This window comes from Rhinolophus ferrumequinum, chromosome 4 (genome assembly GCF_004115265.2).
Source record: "Rhinolophus ferrumequinum isolate MPI-CBG mRhiFer1 chromosome 4, mRhiFer1_v1.p, whole genome shotgun sequence".
Taxonomy (NCBI): domain Eukaryota; kingdom Metazoa; phylum Chordata; class Mammalia; order Chiroptera; family Rhinolophidae; genus Rhinolophus; species Rhinolophus ferrumequinum.
This window is the reverse complement of record NC_046287.1, coordinates 85,196,007-85,215,271: the sequence shown is the minus strand read 5'-3', so window position 1 is coordinate 85,215,271 and position 19,265 is coordinate 85,196,007. Positions and strand designations below refer to the sequence as shown.

Here is a 19,265-nt window from a genome sequence, read left to right as displayed (position 1 = left end):
CAGAGGTAGCTACTCATTCCAGAGTTGGTGTGTTGGAGGGTTCCTTTCCTAGGAGAAGTGTGCTCCCTGGCTGGGCTGATGTGTGTGGGCCCATCAACCCTACATAGTAACTGCCTCTTTTAAAAATTTACATAAAGGGTGTCAGTTAATGTAGATATCAGTCTGCAACTTGTATTTTTGTTGTTGTTGTTTTTTTTTAAGTCAGCATTATGTTTTTGAGATTTTACCCATTGTTGTTATATGACCTGACATGGCCCCGTATTTAACAGTAAAATCAGGAAGTTGAAGCCAGACAGCTTGAAAACCTTCTTAATGGAAAAAAATACAAGATGTGGGTGGGAGAGAGTTTCTGTTGAATTTTTAATATAGAACATTGTCATTTATGGGAAAATGTCTGATTTGAATTATGCACTATTTTGAGTAGCCCAATATCAGCTTAATGAGAATTAATTGCATGTTGTATGAAAAGTCCATTGTTTTTATTTACTATTGGTATAGTTATTGTAGTTTGGTCCACCAAACAGGTGAAAGTTAAGGTTTGTGGCATAAAACAGGAAGCAGATGGGGGCTAATTAAAGTTCTGTTGATGATAAAAGGCTGACTGATCAAGGAGCAGCTGGTTTCCTGATTTAAACACAATTTGTACTATTGTATGAGGACAGCCCTTTGTAAGTTTTCATGATTATTTTTCAAAGGTGAAGGAATGTGTCTCAGCAACAAGTGTGAAGGCTCTTGTTGTGCTTTATTTTTGTTCAGCTTTTTGCCTTCAAGCAGTGTCTCTTTAGGGTTTATCCAGATAAGGGATAATCACAGAATCAGCTAAGATTTCCAGTGGTGCCCCATCCACTTGAGACATCTATGACGCCCTGGAAAAGCCTAAATCGCTTTCTGTATTCTCCAAGAAAGTACCCAGGCGTTTGATTTCATTTGTCTTTTTTCTTATTTCTCCCAACACCCTCTCCTGATGGATTTTAAAATGTTGATGGCGGGGCCGTAACCCAGGAAGGCCCACGTGCACCTGAGTGAAGCACCGTGTGTGCCTCTGTGTAGGTGAGCGCTAAGAGGCGCTCTGGAAACTGGCCTGGACTTCCGTGTCTTTGAGCTTCTGGCCGAACCTCTTTTGCTTGACTGTGCCCTGGATGACTTTCACCTTCAAATGACAGCATCTTTTGTTGCTACTGCTAATAATGGTTGGATAAACATTAAGGCCAAGTGTCCTGGATGTGTTTTGCCCAAAGAACATAGCAGCACTAGGTTCCTTGCGGATTTGTGTGGGGAGCTGACAGGTTTGCGTTGCCTGCAGTCAGAGACGAGACATTTGCTTGACATTCTGTATTTATAAGGGCTGTGAGTGATTATCTCATTTTATCCTTATAGAAGCCCTTTGAAGTGGCAGCTGTTACCCCCGTTTTGCAGATGAGGCAATTGAAACATGGGGAGGTTGAGTGACTCAGCCAAGGTCACACGTTTGCTAAGGGCTAGGACTGGGGTAGTTAGAACCCAGGTTTGTCTGATAACAAGCCCATGTGCTTGGCCACTATGCTGTTTTGTGTAAAACTATTATGAAACTGTTGTTTTTTCCGCTTCCTGCTTAAGGAAAGAACTATTATTTCCTGGAAAAACAAAAATCTTAGGATATAGTTTGTGAACTTCATCTTATTTGATTATGTAAATACTATGTGTTTATGTTAAGTATGTGTGTGGGTATGTGTGTATCACATGGTATACAGGTCCTGGCACTTGGTAGGAAATGACTTTTTATTGTTTTTAGTGAATGCATGGGAGAGGAACAGGTTTAGGTTTTCTGTTTGTTCCCCCCCCCAAAAAAGTCGTTTTATTCTGATTATACATGCTGTTTCTTTTAACAACAGCAGCAAACAAGATAACATGCAAAGGTGAACTAGAAAGTGAAAACCCCCATTACCTTCACCCAGAGACACCTCATTATGCGCATTAGGATTGTCTCGTAAAGGGAATAACTGACCGAATACACGTCGTGTAACTGCTAATAAAGGGCACCATTTATATTAGCTTTTCAGGGACGTCATAATGGACATTCACTGTCAGATGTTGTCTAGGAACTTTCCAGACCTAGATGCTGTTGCTGCACAGTCTGGTTCCGCACTAGTTCTGCTCCTCACTATGCTCATGGGGAGAGCCTGTGTGCAGGATCCTTATCCCCACCCCTCCCCTGCTCTAGTTCCATGACCCTAGAACCTGTCCCCCTGCTCCCTTCGCAGTTCCTGCAGCATGAGGAGCGGTGTCACAGCCAAACCTAGACTATTTTCCTGACCTAGGAGAAGTCTCAGAATTCTTTGTCATATTTTCTGATCTGCTGTCTTCTAAGCAAATCAACCTACAACACTCGCCTCCAGTCTTCTCTTCCCTGTGTCTTCTCCTTCCTGTACCTGCTTACCTTCTCCTTCCTGTACCTGCTTACCTTCCCCTCAAAAGGATTTAGAGAGGTGGAAGGGGTTTCGAGATGAAGTTGGAGCGGCCCGTTCTTTTACCTGGCAACTCTGCCTCGTGTACTTTTGAAGATGGTGATTCTGACTATGGTGAGTGGGAAGCTGCCTGAGTGGGGCCTGCTTCACACTGAGCGATCTGTCCACTTCTCCATCCTTCAGAGAGGAAGAAGCATGGTTCACAGGGCACCTGGGCTTCCTAAGGTACATGGACAGGTGTGTTCTTTGCTGGAAGCTTGGGGCAGCTCTTCAGCTTTCAGGTGCTACCCCTTCTCTCCTGGGCATAATCATAAAATCGCACAGTTGCATACAACTTCATTATGCGTGTTGAAGCCGTTGTATCCGTTACAATTCCTGTGAGGCAGTTCTGAGTGGCATTATTTTGTGCTACTATATAGACAAGAAAGCTTAGAGGCACAGGATATAACATTCGTCCGCAGTCACGTACAAAGAAAGAACCACGCTGAGGTCTTCTCCCTCTTGACCACCGTCTTGCTCATTATACCAGCAGTGTGGTCTCCTAAGTAGCGTGCGCCCCTAAATGTTGGTTTCATGGCAGGTAGCCTGTCAGGAAGCGTCAGAGAAATGTGGGAGGGCACGTGTGACCGCATCCACGAAACAAACAAGAAGTCTAAGTAATGGAGGGTGTTTTGTTTTGCTTTGCTTTGTGTATTAACATGAAGTTAGTGTATTAAAGGCTGTAAAAACTCTGCTGTTACGATCCTGTTGAAGTCGGAGTGGCCAGTGTCCCGATTGTATTTTTGCAGTGTACTCCTCTCACTCCAAGAGGTACTGTTATGCTATGGAGCACATGCTGAAGGTGCATTACTAGGCCCTAAAATGCTGCTTTGTCCTGGATTTACTTTGGAGGTGCTCCGGGAGACCTCAATGGCTGGAGGAACCAATTGGGGACCTAGAGGGAGAGTCCAGGGGATGCTGTTATATTGGCAGTAGTTGGAGGTGTTGGGAATAAAGGCTACCCCTCGGGATGGCATGGGAGGGTGGCCACGGGGAAACCTTGTTGCCATGTCATTGTCAGCAATTCAGCGGGCGCTTTATGGGTTTATGGGGTAGTATTTTGAATCAGAAGGCAGGAAAGTCTCAATCACCAGTAGCAGCATTCCAAGGCCAATTGTCAGTGTTGTTAGGTGAAGAAAGCTCCATTGGCTGCAGCCTGAGTGACAGCTGCACTGTTCTGCAAAGAGAATGAACTTCAGAAATTTGGACCCAGAACAGCATGTGGCTGCATCTTTGCAGGCCTTTGACAAGGCACATTCCCCGAGTGAGGCCACCTGCGTCAACGCCCCCACCCGCTTTTCTTCCATATTTAATATTCAACTTCGCTTGCATTTGTTGCTCTTGTTAGATTGGCTGATGACGGGCGAGGGAGGGGAGGGCAGGACGGTAGTAAAGGTGCGATTGGCAGATCCCCAGTTCATCCCATTCATCAGCTCTCCTACTTCTTTAGCAGAAGCAGAGCTTTTAAAACTTTTATTTTGAAGTAAATGGTTCCAACCTGGCAGAAGTGGTAGATTATTTTGCAGTGAAATCTCAAACCAAGGAAGCGAGTCCAACTTGGTTGTAAGTTGCCTGGCACTGACTTATTTTGGGACAGAAAGCAAAGAAGTTAGATAAGAGGCCAGGGCATCTGGGTGGTGAAAGAAAGGTCGAAGGTGGGGTTTATACCCACAGTCATGTGCTTTTCTTATAATCAAATTCTGATGAGATAATCAACCATTAAAAATTAAGTTCCCAAGATTTGGACCTCTTTTCTTTGTGTGCATGTGTGGTACCTTTTACGACGGGGGGGGGGGGGTGGTGGTGGTGGTGGTGGTGTGTGTGTGTGTGTGTGTGTGTGTGTCGGGGGCAGTGTTGTGTGTATGTGGGGTAACGGGGAGCCAGATGTCAGCTCAGTTTATCCTCACGCCAGTGTAGGCCAGCCTTGGGGCAGTCTTGGCACTCGATCGCGTACATACCCACTCGGGTACCGGGAACTCGTGAGTGCTTGTGGTAGCTTTGTTCATGTTTATGTTGAACAGCGCATGGCTACATTGCAGGGCATTATTTCCTTTAATTTCCCTTTAGCTGTTTTCAAAAAAACAACCCGAAAGATGTTATGGTTGAGCCTAAACAATGACCTCAAGAAACAAAAATAAACCTTTTAAAAAGTAAGAACTGAATTTGTATGCCAACTGTTATGAACGATGGATAAAGCATGGAAAAAAACCCACAACAACACTAGACTTCACGAAGGGAGAGTTTTAAAATTTGTTTTTGAAATGTGTCCCTGCTTCACTGTCCTGCCATCCTCTGACTATGAAAAAATCAGAGATTATGCCAGGAGTTTCAAAACAACCAAGTAGCATTCAAGTCAGGAGACAAAAGCAAACAGCTGCTTTAATAGAAAACCCCAGGCGTTTCGGAGAGGTAGACAGACTTGTTTCTTGAGGCCACTCTCTCCACACAAGTGGCAGCGTCCTCCCGCTGGGGAGATGGAACCAAGGGCGCCTTTCGGGGTACGAGAGGCCACACCAAGATGGCACTTCCCTCACGTGATTTTACTTACCGACAAAAATTTATCTGCACAAAAATACAGGCGCCCACACATTTAAATTTCTGAATAATCAAAAATATCTGCTTTCCAAGCAGAGCACATTCCCTTCTTCTCTCCAGCATGCCGGGGGAGGACAGTTGGCCGCTTTCCTCTGGATTCCACGTCTTCACTTTCTTCTGATTATTTCAGGTGCTCTCCTGTGCATTGCAGGTAGGATAAGATACAAGCTCCTAGTTTGGTTTTTCAAGTCCCCTTCTACCTTATTTCCCCCTCTTTCTATGTCTGAACTCAAACACAGTGGCACTTACCTCTTCTTGCTTCTCCAGATGTGTCTTGTTAGTGTTTTAAAATTTTTTTTCTCTCAAATACTAATAGCAAATACTTACTGGGCACTGAGCATCAGGTACAGAGATTCAGTAAGATAAATACTCTAAAATTGCATGCTGGTCCAGCTTAATTTATAGCTACTTTGAGGACTAAGATGGTTATCCAATATATCGTCTTCATGCATTGTTTGTTGGAAATGTATCATGGACTTTAAAAATGGCTAAAATGTAAAATCTCTTGTCAGGGGCAGGATTGCACTGAAGAATGATTGTTTCAAACTTTGTTCAACTACTGACAATTCTAAACAATTCTCCATTACAATCTTGTCTAGATTGTCAAAAGTCAACTAAATTACTTTTCTCAGTAGTAAAAAATAAAGTAAATTAATACCGAAAAGACGTTTAGAGAAAAAAAGTGATCTTTGGCCTGTCAGATGGATCTCACTGCTCATAGTTGTTTAAGTATCTTCAGCAATGGGGCCAACAACTTCTAGAAAACCTCACTTTTATTTTAGCATATCAAGAATTTGTAGAAGAATTTCCCAATATGCTTGAAATTGTTAGCATCTTTTCCATTTTTCATATGCGGTGCCATTTCCAAACATGTTCTCCTTTAGTCTCCATCGTGCGCCTTTGGATTACGTGATAGTGGGACACCAAGAATGTCATCATCTAACTTGCTCAGACTCACATGCAGAATAAACGACCTCACTTGGGCAGAATACAAGCCCTTGACTTCTAGGAAGACCCGGCATACTGAACCATATTGTCAAATGCATGGTTTTAAGGAAGTGGAGAAAAGGCCCCCTGAATGTCCTAATGGCACCTACTGTGACCTCGAATGCAGCAACTTGGAAGAGATTGCAAACATTGGTACTATGTGCGAGAAACCAGTCGCAGTGGTTGCTATTCGCAGTTCACTTTAGGAGGAAATTCAGAGCGACGACATTGAAAATAGTGGCCACGAAAATTCCAAAAGAGTTGAACGGGTCTGAGTACTGAGGGCTTGGGTCAGAAGTTTAACTTTCCATTGGTTTGAATCATGCTAAGAAATGGTTCCTTTAATCATTTATGCATTCTTCCTTTGGTAGTTTCCCTGTAAATATTTAAGATAGAGCTAACTGTACAAAATTCTCTCTTTGTTTTCTCAGCCCCAAACAACAAATGTGTATTGTGTGCAGCCAGTGCATTCAAAAATGATATAACCACCGAAAGTAGCTGTTGAGGCTAACTGTCTTTGGAGAGTTATAAACACGGTCTTGTACTTTTACTTCTTGGCTCTAATACTGTTGATGTTTCCAAAGATGGACATGAGTTCAAACTACACTATTAGAGTAAAAAGTTCAATGCACTTTTCAGATGAAACCTTTGAAAAGTTAAATGAAACCTTTCCAGAGGGTAAGGTTTGCTAATCCCTCAGTGAGGATCCTTTTTGTCCTGACTTTCTCTCTGCTTTCTGGAATGTGGACCAGCCTAGCCCTGGGGCTGAGCTCCAAAATAATGGAACCCAAAGGATTTGTAGTGGGATGTCCCTAGCCATCCAAATCGGGTTCCAGGGCCGACTCAGCTAGGAGCCTTCCAGCCTCCCCTGCTCCCAGGGATGACCTTGGCGAGAAGCACATTCTTCCAGGATGGCCTTGGTCTTGACTGGAGTCTTTGTGGGCGTCACTGACCTAAATGTAGAGCGTCAGTGACAGTGCAGGGGTCAGGGGGCCACTTCTCAGGCTCCTTTCCAAACAGGTGAAAATGTTCCTCATCACGTGGGTGCTGACACTGGGGGGAAACGTGGCCTTACACGTAGGCGCACACCTACTGTCTTGAGAGTCCGTGAAGTTAAGTGTTAGGCCTTAGGGACGAGGGTCTGTGCTGTAGGGAGGTGTGGTTTTTGGGTGGACCCACTTAGAAAGGCCTTGAGGGTCATATTTGTAGGCTTTTGGGTAACTTCATGCAAGCTGCATTTCTAAAACATTTGAGGTTCTTTTTGGAGTCCCTGTCCTGGCCTGGTGGTGCTGCAGGAGGAAGGTGTGGTGACCAGGGAGGGCTATTCCAGGCAGACCCCGTCTTATTGCACTTGGCTTGATTGCATTTTGCAGATACTTTGTTTTTTTAAAAAATTGAAGGTTTTTGGCAACCCTGTGTCGAGCAAATCTTTTGATGCCATTTTTCCAACAGGCACAGATGATGGTTAAGGTTTTATGGCAGTAAAGTATTTTTGATTAAGGTATGTACATTTTGTAGACATAATATTATTATTGCACACTTAATAGACTATAGTGTAGTGTAAACATAACTTTTATATGCAGTGGGACACCAAAAAGTTGGTGTGGCTCACTGTATCGTGATATTTGCTTTTTTGTGGTGGTCCAGAGCTGAATGAGCACTGTCTCCGAGGTACATCTTACCCCGCACACCTAGACCTGAGGTCTGCTTGCTGAGATACGTCCCTGATGGCTGCAGGGAGATTGGGAACAGCCCTGGCTCAGGCCCTGTCTCCCAACGGCAGCAGTGGGGTGGGGGCAGATTTTTGCTTTATCATAAAGTAAATGGGCCCCAATGGTTTTGTTAGTATTGGGTCAGCCAGTGAATTTTTATAGCTCTTTGACATGGGGCAAACTCTTAAGAATTTTTGGGAGGTAGCCCCAAAACCATGTATATACTCAGCAGCCACAAATCATTGTTGCATTAGGCTCCTTAGCCAGAATGATGTGTAAGAAGTTGGTTTTAAGATTCTGTCTAACTAAGAAAACTACATTGTAAATAATAGGTAATTATTTACAATGAGAGTGTTTTATCTTATTGCAATTTGTTGTTCTTTTTGTAATCTGGATTTATTGTATTTGAGTTTCAAAATAGGAAAGAAACACATAAACCTAGACTTTGTACTTTTAAATTCTATTTATTAAGAGTAGCAGTTCTTGGTAAATAGATTATGTATTCAATGGATTCATTTTTCCCTAGATTTTCCAGACAGTGAGCATATTTAGTATAAAAAACAATTCTAGGTAATACATCCTATGAGTAAGATACTATCCTAGAGCTTTTAATCTGTCAAAGTTTCAGTGTTCTTGCCTTTGAATTCACAAAAGCTTTTCATTGGCTCTTATAAATAGTTTGAGCACACACCTTGAGTAAACGTTTACCTAACATGAACAGGTTTCGTGAGATCATCACTAATTCTGACAAAATGCTTTAAAATTTACAGTAGTCTTCCAATAACTTTAGAAAACTTTAAAATTGATCAAACTGTTGCTAGGCTGTGTTTCATTTTATGTCTAATCTAAGTTATTCATCAGAAGAGAATAAATCCTAATGTGTTCTTTGTTTTTGATTTTTATTTAGTTTTGACTCATTCTTCTGATAGCGAAATACATAAGGTAGCTAATTGCATTGTAAAGTGGTGCATTTATAGAACCATTGAATATTAGAGAAATGGTATGCCTCTAAAATAGACAAAGGTTTTCCTTAGGAAACAGCAGAATCACTTCAGCAACACATGGGTTTCCTTTTAATATTCGGCTGTGGTGCGGCCCTACATGTCTGAGACAGTGTCTAGCCAAGGGCAGCTAGGAAAGGAGTCCATATTCTGGGCAGGTAATTAAATAGAAGTTTCAGGAAAGATGGCTCCTTTAGGTCACCACGTGGGCAGGTGGGGAGTCGTGGCTCTCTGCTGTGGACTTGGCAGTGCCCGGTCCCTGTGCCTCCCTGGGGAAGAAGGTGAGGGGGGTTAGACGGTTGCCCGGGGTTGCCTGCGAGCTGCACTGAAGCTAAATTAATCCCAGGAGGAACAAGCTCCATTTGAAATCCTTAGTAGCCTATAGTGCCCTTAAAAAAACAAAGAAACAAAAACCAAAACCAAGGCATTTAAAAGAATTGTAGCTAAATGAAATTTAGTCTCTGTATGTCCACTACTGGTACCTTATTAGCCAGGGTTGGTGACTCATTTGAGAGCCGGTCTTGTTGGCTTGTGTGGCAATGTCAGCCCCAATGTATGGCAACGTGAAATGGTTTCTGCTTTCCAGACTTCAACACGGGTCCACATTAGCAAGGGTTGTGGAGGTTACAGAAGGAAAGAGGTAAATGCCTCATGGTCTGGAGCAGAAGAGGAAATGCTTGATTTTAAGGTTTCAGTCTCACCTGGATTGTTTTTGGGTTTTGTCTTTTGAGGTTCCTAATTTCTGATGGTGTGTGAGGCACACATACGCTGGTAGCTTTCTTTGATACGGGGTTTTCCTGAGGGAAAGCACTGTGCTTCTTTTTAATTATGGCCTTCTGAGAAGCAAAAGCTGGGGATAGTTTTAAATCATTAAGTGAGTTATCTGTTCTCTCCCTGAAGATTTTTTCTTAAACCCTAAATGTATGAGGTTATTGGCTAAAACATTACTCTGAAATATTTAAGCTAATAAGAGGGCTGATTAAAGATCTAACTGTGGAGCCTGTCTGTTTCCTCCTTGCCCTTCCTGTTAGGCTGGGGTGCCCCTGTCCTCACCCTGTGCTTCCTAATGCCACAGGCCCATTCACTTGTAATCATCTCTTTACCAAACGTTTTGTCCTGCAATGTGTTCTTGAAACCTTCCACCTTTGGGGGGGGGGGGTGTTCTTTGTTAAGTAAATGGTGGTGGGTAACTAGTATGTGAGAAGAAATGAGAAAACATTGTTCTAATAATTGCCATCCTGGATCTACTCCATCACCAGTCAGTTGGTGTAGCTCCCTCTCCTTGAATAACTTCTTGGATATGCCTATGTTCTGGCATAGGTCAGAAAGTTAATAGAAAACGCTAATTAAACGCTCATGTTTTTTAATTTAAAATCTTCTTAAGGGGAGAGAACAATTTTTGTGCAAAAGGAGACTTGCAGCTCAGTTGTGAGGACATGGAAACAAGCCTGAGAAAGGCTGGCTGCCTGTTAAACAGGAAGTTTGTGATGAATGGTTTTTAATCAAGTTGTAACCATTCATGATAGCTTGCGAATTCCTGTTATATATCCCTTTACTTCCTATCACAAAACAGCCAATCTGTATTTCCTCCGCTTTGTGCCAGGGGATGCGCGAAGCACTTTCCATGTGTGTTTATGCCCACCCGCCCCTAAGGACCCTGTGTGGTCCCCATTCCTGCTTTACAGACGTCAGGACTGAGGCTGAGTTCGAGGTCGTGACTCACTCAGAGTGGCCCCAAGTCAGGCTGACTGTGGGTCCCACCTCCCTGTGTGCCTCCCCCAAACACAGAACTTCTCAGGGCACTTAGGACTTCGTGCAGTTGTCTTGGTCCTGTTTCACACGCGTGCGTAATCGCCCACATGCCTTTCTTTTTTCTCTGTAGAAGTTGCTATAATACAGTAGTATTTTCCTTCCTTTGGAATGATCTGAGTCAGAGATAAAGCTGTTTAGAGCTACATGTGTTACCTGTATCCTGTTGCGACTCTGTAGCTAAGAACTGGTTTGGTAGGCGTAGGGACATGGCCTGTTCTTGATTCTTGTGTTCCATTTATTCCAGGACTCAAGCCCCCCATCTGGTTCTACTTTTTGTAAATGCACACACATAAGCTTTCTGTCTGCATTTTATCTTTCTGAACTCTGTCTTCCCGAATATAAAATGAGGTTGTTGGGCCAAATGACCGCCCAGTCTTCCAGCTCGCAAGTTTTATGAGGCTGCAACTCCTCCATTTCCAGCCCTGGGATTACTGGAGAGGCCTGAGTTCTCAGTGCAGCCAGCGGGAGAGCGTAGCTTTTGGGATGTTCAGGCAAGAAGGATGGGTTTCTGGGAAATGCAGAGCCACATGGAAGAGAGCTGACTGCTGGGGCCTAATGTGTAAGCTTCTAGATTAGCTAGTCATGGTACATCTTCTATTATAACACTTTTCCAAGTTGAATTTAGACGCCGTCTATTGATAACTATATCTGTTCACATCACTTGTAAAAAAAACTATTGGCAAGGTCACATTTTTTCCTTCTGCTTGTGAGCAAAATGGGTTATTTTGCAAAGTTGTTCTATTAGCGACTCGAATGGGAACTCTGGATTGAATAGAGGTGATTTCTACTTTCTCCTTAGTTTTGTTTACACTTGTGGAAGTGCAGGAAGGGACCGTGTAAAAGAGAGGAAGCAGGAGGAGGGAGTAAAGTCCACATTGGGAGTCCACGAAACAATCACACACATTGACCAAGTTCACAGAAATTAGATAAAATGCTTTTGCAAAAATCGAGTTTGCCTAGCATTGTGAAAGAATTGTAGAACCCCTAGAATAACAGGTTCATTTAGTCGTGTGCTCCGGTGTCCTGGAAATTCTTCTCCTTTGACTGGGGGAGAGTCGCTCACAGCCAGCCACCCTCTCCCAGGCCCACGGGCAGTTCTAGGCGTTGGGGGGCCTCTGGGGACCCTTCTGTTCTCCTTGTGGGTCCCCACAGCCACTTTACACAAGATTTCCCTGGGGCGATGTTCACACCTGAAATTCACACTTTAGCTACTGTGGTTTCCGGACACAAAGAGTAACCATTAGAATTACAAGTAAATTATGTTTTGTAAATGTATTACCCATTGAAGCAGAAAATGAGTTTTGTAAACTAGTGTTTGTAAACAGAATTATTTCCGCTCCCTCAAGATGTTCACATGTGACCTCGGTCTTAACCATGATGATGAGTGAGCTGGGTTTCCAGCTGGCGGTGGGGTTGCATGCGGTCTCATAAAACCTTAGTCTGAGTTCATTTTCTGAGCCTCAGTTTCCCCATTTCTGAAATGGGGCCGATAATACCTGTGTTATATAGGGCTCTTCCCAGGATCAAATGAGATGCTCTGTTGAAAGCAGTTTGTAAATGATAAAAGTAATACAGATATAAAGTATGTAAAGCCAAGGGCTCATGAGCAGGATGTATTCAGCTTAAGTGGCTGGTTTTGTTTCATTTTGGTTAAACACAAAGACCAGAGTAGTCTTCGAACAGCGAAGCAGAAAGAGAAGTGGAGTGCGGCAGTGATGGGAAGACGCGCGGCTGAGAGCTGGTGATGGCCATGCAGTGATGGGCTGGCTGGCGGTGGGGGTGGGGGTGGGGGGCAGTGTCCCAGCAGTGCAAACCCAGGGCGAGACCAGATCATTCCTTCAGCCCAGGCCTACGGGGCCAAAGAGTTTGCTAGACTTGGCTCTAGGGCTGGTTCTGCCCCCTTGGTTTTCTTTGTTGGGGCTTCTAGTCTACTCGACGTCTACTGTAATAGACTAGTGGCCTCTAACTGATTTTGTAAAAATCACATACCCATTAATTAATTAATTATGTTTATTTATACTATACCAATATATTGTATGTATTCTATAACACATTTGCAAATACAAATTAAAAAAATGAGATAAAAATTGAAATGAAAGATGTAAAGACTTCTTCCTGCACCAGAATGGCTGTCTGACTATGGCTTTCGATGGCGTGGCTCGGGGCATCCTGGGGAGGGCAGTTCCTGTCCTGTCCAGTGTCCTCAGGGTCCCTAGGGGCCAGCCTTGGAGCCCAGCTGTTTCTAACCAGGCCAGCGGCGGAGCACCAAGCTCAGTCATAACCATCCCCGCTGAGATGCCAGACAGGGGCCTGTGGCCGTAGCCTTGCTCTCGTCCCTGTCACACACTGGTTGTGTCCCGAGAGCCCAGAGTCGTGTGTGAGGCCCACACAAGGCTCAGCAGCGATACCTTCCAAAGGCTTCAGGGTTCTGGGGACACTGACCGCCAAGTGTGTTCACAGACCAGCGTAGGATTTGCATTCCTTCCTCAACGTCTGTCCACACCATGAGACGTGACCTAGTGCAGAGAAAAATATCTTAACTCTTACCCCCAAATCGGTCTATTTTTTCAGTAATTAACATGTAAAAACTTCATGTTAATGGGACCAGTGTAAGGTATGGTTATAAAGAAATGCGACTAGTGTTTGTAATACAGCTAAGTCTCTAAAACATAGACACGTGGTTTCGTAGATGCCATTACTCTAATAATAACAACATCAGCTAATACTCATTGAGGTAAGCACTTGGCATGTGTCATCTCCTTTCATCTTCACAACAGCCCTGTAAATGGAGGACCGGGAATGCATTCAGCAGCTCCTTGGGTGCCTTCTTGGTGGTGGAGCTGTGAGCGTACAGTGTGCAAGAAGGCAGACCAGGTGTCTGAGGTCGTGCCGCTTACAGTGCAGTGGCAGCCAGGCACTCCCAAGGGACCAGACATGGCAGAATCATAATTATGCTGAGAAAATGAGGTCCTTTGTTAGAGAGCTGCAGGCGGGGCTGGGGTTATCAGGAAATGCTTCCAGAAGGAGGGGACACTTGAGACGGAATTTGGCGGCAGGATAGTAACCTTTAGTGGGAAAAAGTCATTGCTCGTGGACAGTCCTTTGTGTATCAGTTTCTGTCCCGAGTGTGTATTTAGGTGGACTTGTTCTTTCCCTGGGCAGATCCCAAAACACTGAAGGGGCAGAATCTGTGTCTAATTCCTTCTTTTGTCCTTCACTGCATGTAGCAGAAAATAGGTCCTAATAAGTGCTACTTGGCATGACTTGGTACCTGAATGGATGGATAAAAGATGTGTAAGACGACGTTGCATCTTCCCTCTAATGTTTTGGGGATGTCATTCAACAAACGTTCATTGACTATATTGTGTGTAGGACATCTTCAGGGGATTTGAGATTAGGAAATAGAACCAGACTTCAGCCCCTCTCCCTTTTAGAAGCCTCAGAATCTGGTCTGTAAAGCACATAAAAGGGAACGAACACCTGACAGAAACAGCCAGCAGAGCAGGTTGAACTAGCAAGTGATATCGTGTCCAGGGTACCTCTTCACCCACGTGATCCATGGAGTCTGTTGGGTCAGCGTCCCCAGAAGAACATGCTGCTGTACTGCTTGGGGTGGCCAGGCATGCAGAGGGGGATGCTCTCCTGGTGGGGGAGAGTCGGGGAGCAGGTCGCAGAGGGAGGTGTGTTCAGAGGAAAGCCAGCTCAGCGTTAGCAGAAAGCCTGGCTGCAGAGAAATACAGCTAGTGGAGAGGAAATTTGCTGACTTGCCTTTTTCTCTAACGGTGTCATGCAGCAGCCCAGGATTTGGGTAAGTGGTTTGCAGTGTATGGGTCTTCTGTCCTCACACCCTGCTTTTTTCCTCATGTAAGTTGTCATAGTTCAAGAACTGACTGTCTCAGCGCTGACAGACGTGTGGCTCTGCTGGACGGACCACACTTTCCTTTGGCCTCGGCCGGGTCCGCCAGAGACTGGGGCATAACATCATTAAATAGCAGCACGGAGTTTTACAAGATTTACCTATTCAATACCCCTACCCCCAGTGCCCTGGAAACCATAGCTGCTTTAATGTCCTGCTGGCTATGTGAAAAACAGGACTTTATGTAACAAGCCCTGCACAGAAAACCTTTTCCTGTTCGGAAAAATTTTTTTTTAATTGTTGGCAAAGTTACGAGACAGTTCTGTTACTCCAAGAGCGACCTGAAATGTCCTCTTAGAAAAGTATGTAGTATAACGTTTTGATAAGTGAGGGATTGCTGTGGGACCTTTTTTTGTAAATCTAAGTAGTGAGTTAGTATATGGCCCACCTGAGTGAGTGAACGCTGCTTGAATTTTTAAAAGATTTCATCATTTTGTATTTTGGAGTCTTGTGAAAAATGCCTCTCGATTGCAGTTGCAGATGATCTGATCTAATTATAAATGTTGCAGAGCTGCACCACCCCTCCCCCAGCCAGTGCAGACAGCCAAGAAACTACTATCTAGGAAGATCTTCCCCCTTTATCTTTAAATGTGACAGGGACAGGAGTCCAGCTTCCTTTCCTGCAGAGATTTCGTCACTGTAGCTTATCTATGTGTCCATTGTGTTCAAAGTGCAAATGCCAGACATTCAGCACACACAGAACATGTCTCAGTCAGAGGACCAGGCTCCATTTGGGTCCACCCTGGGGCAGACCTGCATCGTGAAGGAGGACTTTGGATGCAGTTTGCTGGTGTTGATGGGCCCGGCAGATGAGGCTGTGGCTGGGGTGGGAGCATGGGGGAGGGACGGTCTCAGCCTCTTTTAGGGAGTCATGTTTGTGTGTACATAAAGTCCTTCTCAAACCTTGTCTTGAGTTTGGGGACAGGTCCGTAGGTTCGGGAAGGAAGAGGCAAGTCTCGGGAACATGAGAACCCTTACTGTCATCCGCTTGACACACCTGTCTGGCATCCAGCCTGAAGCCCCCCTCCCACCCCACCCCCCGCCCGTTCAGGGCCCTGTCTGACCCCCACTCTGTGCGCTGGCTGAAGGGCTTGTCACATGGCCACTGTGTTGCAATCCTGGGGTGGAATGTAGCAGAGGGTCAGAGGGCATTTTGAAATGTGGACTCCTCGGCCCCGACTATCCGGCCTCACTCTGACTTCTGTATCTCCTTTTAGAAAGGAAGAAGTTTTTCCCCGTTCTGTTTTCTACCTCCTTTTACTGAGGAACAACTTGAGCTCAGGGTTCGTGTTGGAGCCCTGGCCTTGTCCTGCCGTGCAGAGGCTTGTTCTGGAGCAGTGATTGGCAGTCAGACGTCTACGTCCCATGTCAATGGCATGAGGATGTGGGTGGTGTGGCTGCATCCCTGGGTGACCACAGATTCAGCCAGAGCCTTTTCGTGGTCAGGGAGAGGGACCACAGGAGTCCAGGGGGCTCAGCCAGCTGAGCCTCGCACCCCGTTGGCAAAGGACCCAGGGACGTCCAGCGGCCATGCGCTCTGCCCTGCTCCATGGTTCCAAGACACCCAGAAACCCACTGCTGGGCGTGGGATAGGCCCTGATGACAGCTGCTGCTTACCGTGTGCCCTGTCCTGTGCTGGAGGCAAAAAGCTGTAAGACAGGTCCCCCCATCTTAGGAGCCCACTTTCCTTTTCAGTATGTCTCAGGCTCTCCAGTTGCTGGCAGTCTTGCGGGGCGTCTAGTAGGGGAGTCAGGTCGGGGCTTTCTTGTTTACAGCCCGGCTTCACTGCTTACTGGAGCTTGAGACCGTCGCCAGTTCCTTCCCTGTGTGTTTTGAGTTGTGGGTTTGTGTTTGTAATACCTCTAAGCTCCTCCCCACACCCCAGTGAATAGGACGAGGGGAACGGGGCTTACAATGGCGGTATCTCTACCTCTAAAGTTGCCATGTAATACCTTCTTCTTGGTAACTCTTACCATATACCAGACATTTTATATACCACCTCTCATTTAATCTGTGTAACAGGCCCAAGGAGCTACCATTTCTCTGTTTTACAGATAAGGAAACTTAAGGTGTGTAGTGCTAAGCAGTTTCATGAGGTTGTGAGGTTCTGCTACCGAGGAGCAGAGCCACCGAAATGCTCGGAAAAAGGTTGATTTTTCTGTACTAGTTGTCCTAGGGGTACGCCTGGCACGATTCAGTCATGGACCTCTACTTAGTGGGTTGAAGCCTGGAGGTCTTTGAACTCGCCACTCCTTCACCCCCTCCCAGGCTGTCTTTTCGGACAGAGAGTAACCTCTGATCCAGTGTCACTGGCTTAGTTGGTGCCCACTACCGGTTAATTTTGTGAGGAAGGGGTGGTGAATAACACTTGAATTTAAATTCTTTTCATGGGGGGGAAGTTCTACTTTCTAAAATTAAAAAAAAATAATGACCTAGTGTTTCTTCTATTCACTGATATTTGCATAATGGACTTTTAAGGGTGTAAATGAATCCAGGTCTTACTAGTTTTTAGGCTTTTAATTCTTGACTAAGAATATATGCTTCATTTCTTTGTTTTTCATAATCAGGTGGGCCCAGTAATGTAAAACTTCTCGTGTGTGCAATGTGAAGAGAATTGGCAGTAGCTTTAGGGGTGATAGAATGGAAAGGGTTTTTGATAGCACCTTGTTGTAAAGTACTATTTGTATAGCACTGTGACTAAACAAAATTTTGGTGGTTTTAAAACCAGTTCCTGTAATTTCCCTATAAAAGGCAACTATATACAAGGAGGTATTTATAATAATATATATTTCATTTTGTCCACTCTTGAAATTAAGATACAGATACTATTACAATATTTTTAAGATAAGGTACTCTTTTTTTCTGTACTCGGTTGAGCTCATTTGTGGTGGGGTTCAAAACCAGTGTGACTGTACTGGCTGAAAGCTGTACTTCCATATAATATACACCTCTATTCAATTAGTAAGTTTTCTGATGGGACAAGTACTCTATTTCTCACGTGATATTTTGCTTTACAGAATTCAATTCGTCATAATCTGTCCCTACACAGCAAGTTCATCCGTGTGCAGAATGAAGGAACTGGAAAAAGTTCGTGGTGGATGCTCAACCCTGAGGGAGGCAAGAGTGGAAAGTCCCCCAGGAGAAGAGCGGCCTCCATGGACAACAACAGTAAGTTTTCTAAGAGCCGAGGCCGAGCCGCCAAGAAAAAGGCCTCCCTCCAGTCCGGCCAGGAGGGTGCCGGGGACAGCCCGGGCTCTCAGTTCTCTAAGTGGCCTGCCAGCCCCGGCTCCCACAGCAACGATGACTTTGACAACTGGAGCACGTTCCGCCCGCGAACTAGCTCCAATGCCAGTACCATCAGCGGGAGACTGTCGCCCATCATGACCGAACAGGACGACCTCGGCGATGGGGACGTGCATTCCATGGTGTACCCGCCGTCCGCCGGCAAGATCACGTCTACGCTCCCCAGCCTGTCTGAGATAAGCAATCCTGAAAACATGGAAAACCTTTTGGATAATCTCAACCTCCTCTCATCACCAACATCATTAACTGTTTCAACGCAGTCTTCACCCGGCTCCATGATGCAGCAGACGCCGTGCTACTCGTTCGCGCCACCCAACACCAGTCTCAATTCAGCCAGTCCCAACTACCAGAAATACACGTACGGCCAATCCAGCATGAGTCCTTTGCCCCAGATGTCAATGCAGACACTTCAGGACAACAAATCAAGTTACGGGGGTATGAGTCAGTACAACTGTGCACCAGGACTCTTGAAGGAGTTACTTACTTCTGACTCCCCTCCCCATAATGACATTCTGACCCCCGTTGACCCGGGGGTGGCCCAGCCCAACAGCCGTGTCCTTGGCCAGAACGTGTTGATGGGCCCCAATTCGGTCATGTCCAGCTATGGCAGCCAGGCCTCTCATAACAAAATGATGAATCCCAGCTCCCACACCCACCCTGGCCACGCTCAGCCCGCGTCTGCAGTGAACGGGCGTGCCTTGCCCCACGCGGTCAGCACCATGCCCCACAGCGCGGGCATGAACCGCCTGGCCCCCGTGAAGACAGCTGTACAAGTGCCTCTGTCCCACCCCATGCAGATGAACGCCCTTGGGGGCTACTCCTTGATGGGCAGCTGCAACGGCTACGGCAGGATGGGCCTTCTCCACCAGGAGAAGCTGCCCAGTGACTTGGACGGCATGTCAATCGAGAGGTTGGACTGTGACATGGAGTCCATCATTCGGAATGACCTCATGGATGGAGATACATTGGATTTTAATTTTGACAATGTGTTGCCCAACCAAAGCTTCCAGCACAGTGTCAAGACGACGACACACAGCTGGGTGTCAGGCTAAGAGTGAGTGAGTGAGCAGGTAAGACCATCCCAAATATCTAACGGCCTTATGAAAACAGAGTTTAGAAGAGAGGAACACTGCAACTTGCCATGTGTCCTCCATGGTTAGGACTTTTTTTTTAAAGATTTTTTTTTTTTTTTTTATTGGGGAAGGGGTACAGGACTTTATTGGGGAACAATGTGTACTTCCAGGACTTTTTTCCAAGTCAAGTTGTTGTCCTTTCAGTCTTAGTTGTGGAGGATGCCATTCAGCTTCAAGTTGTTGTCCTTTCAGTCTTAGTTGTGGAGGGTGCAGCTCAGCTCCAGGTCCGGTTGCTGTTTTCTAGTTGCAGGGGGCGCAGCCCACCATCCCTTGCGGGAGTTGAACCGGCAACCTTGTGGTTGAGAGGATGCACTCCAACCAAC

The 19,265-nt window shown here is 45.5% G+C and overlaps 1 protein-coding gene across 1 annotated transcript in view; it reads left to right on the top strand.

Annotated features, from left to right (window-relative positions):
• Positions 1 to 19,265, top strand: part of FOXO1 (forkhead box O1) — an 87,449-nt gene that overhangs the window by 66,967 nt on the left and 1,217 nt on the right. The window contains exon 2 of the mRNA XM_033104459.1: positions 17,524 to 18,879. Within this exon, the coding sequence (XP_032960350.1) occupies positions 17,524 to 18,861 (1,338 nt within the window). The 3' untranslated portion in view covers positions 18,862 to 18,879. The remainder of the gene's footprint in view (positions 1 to 17,523; positions 18,880 to 19,265) is intronic.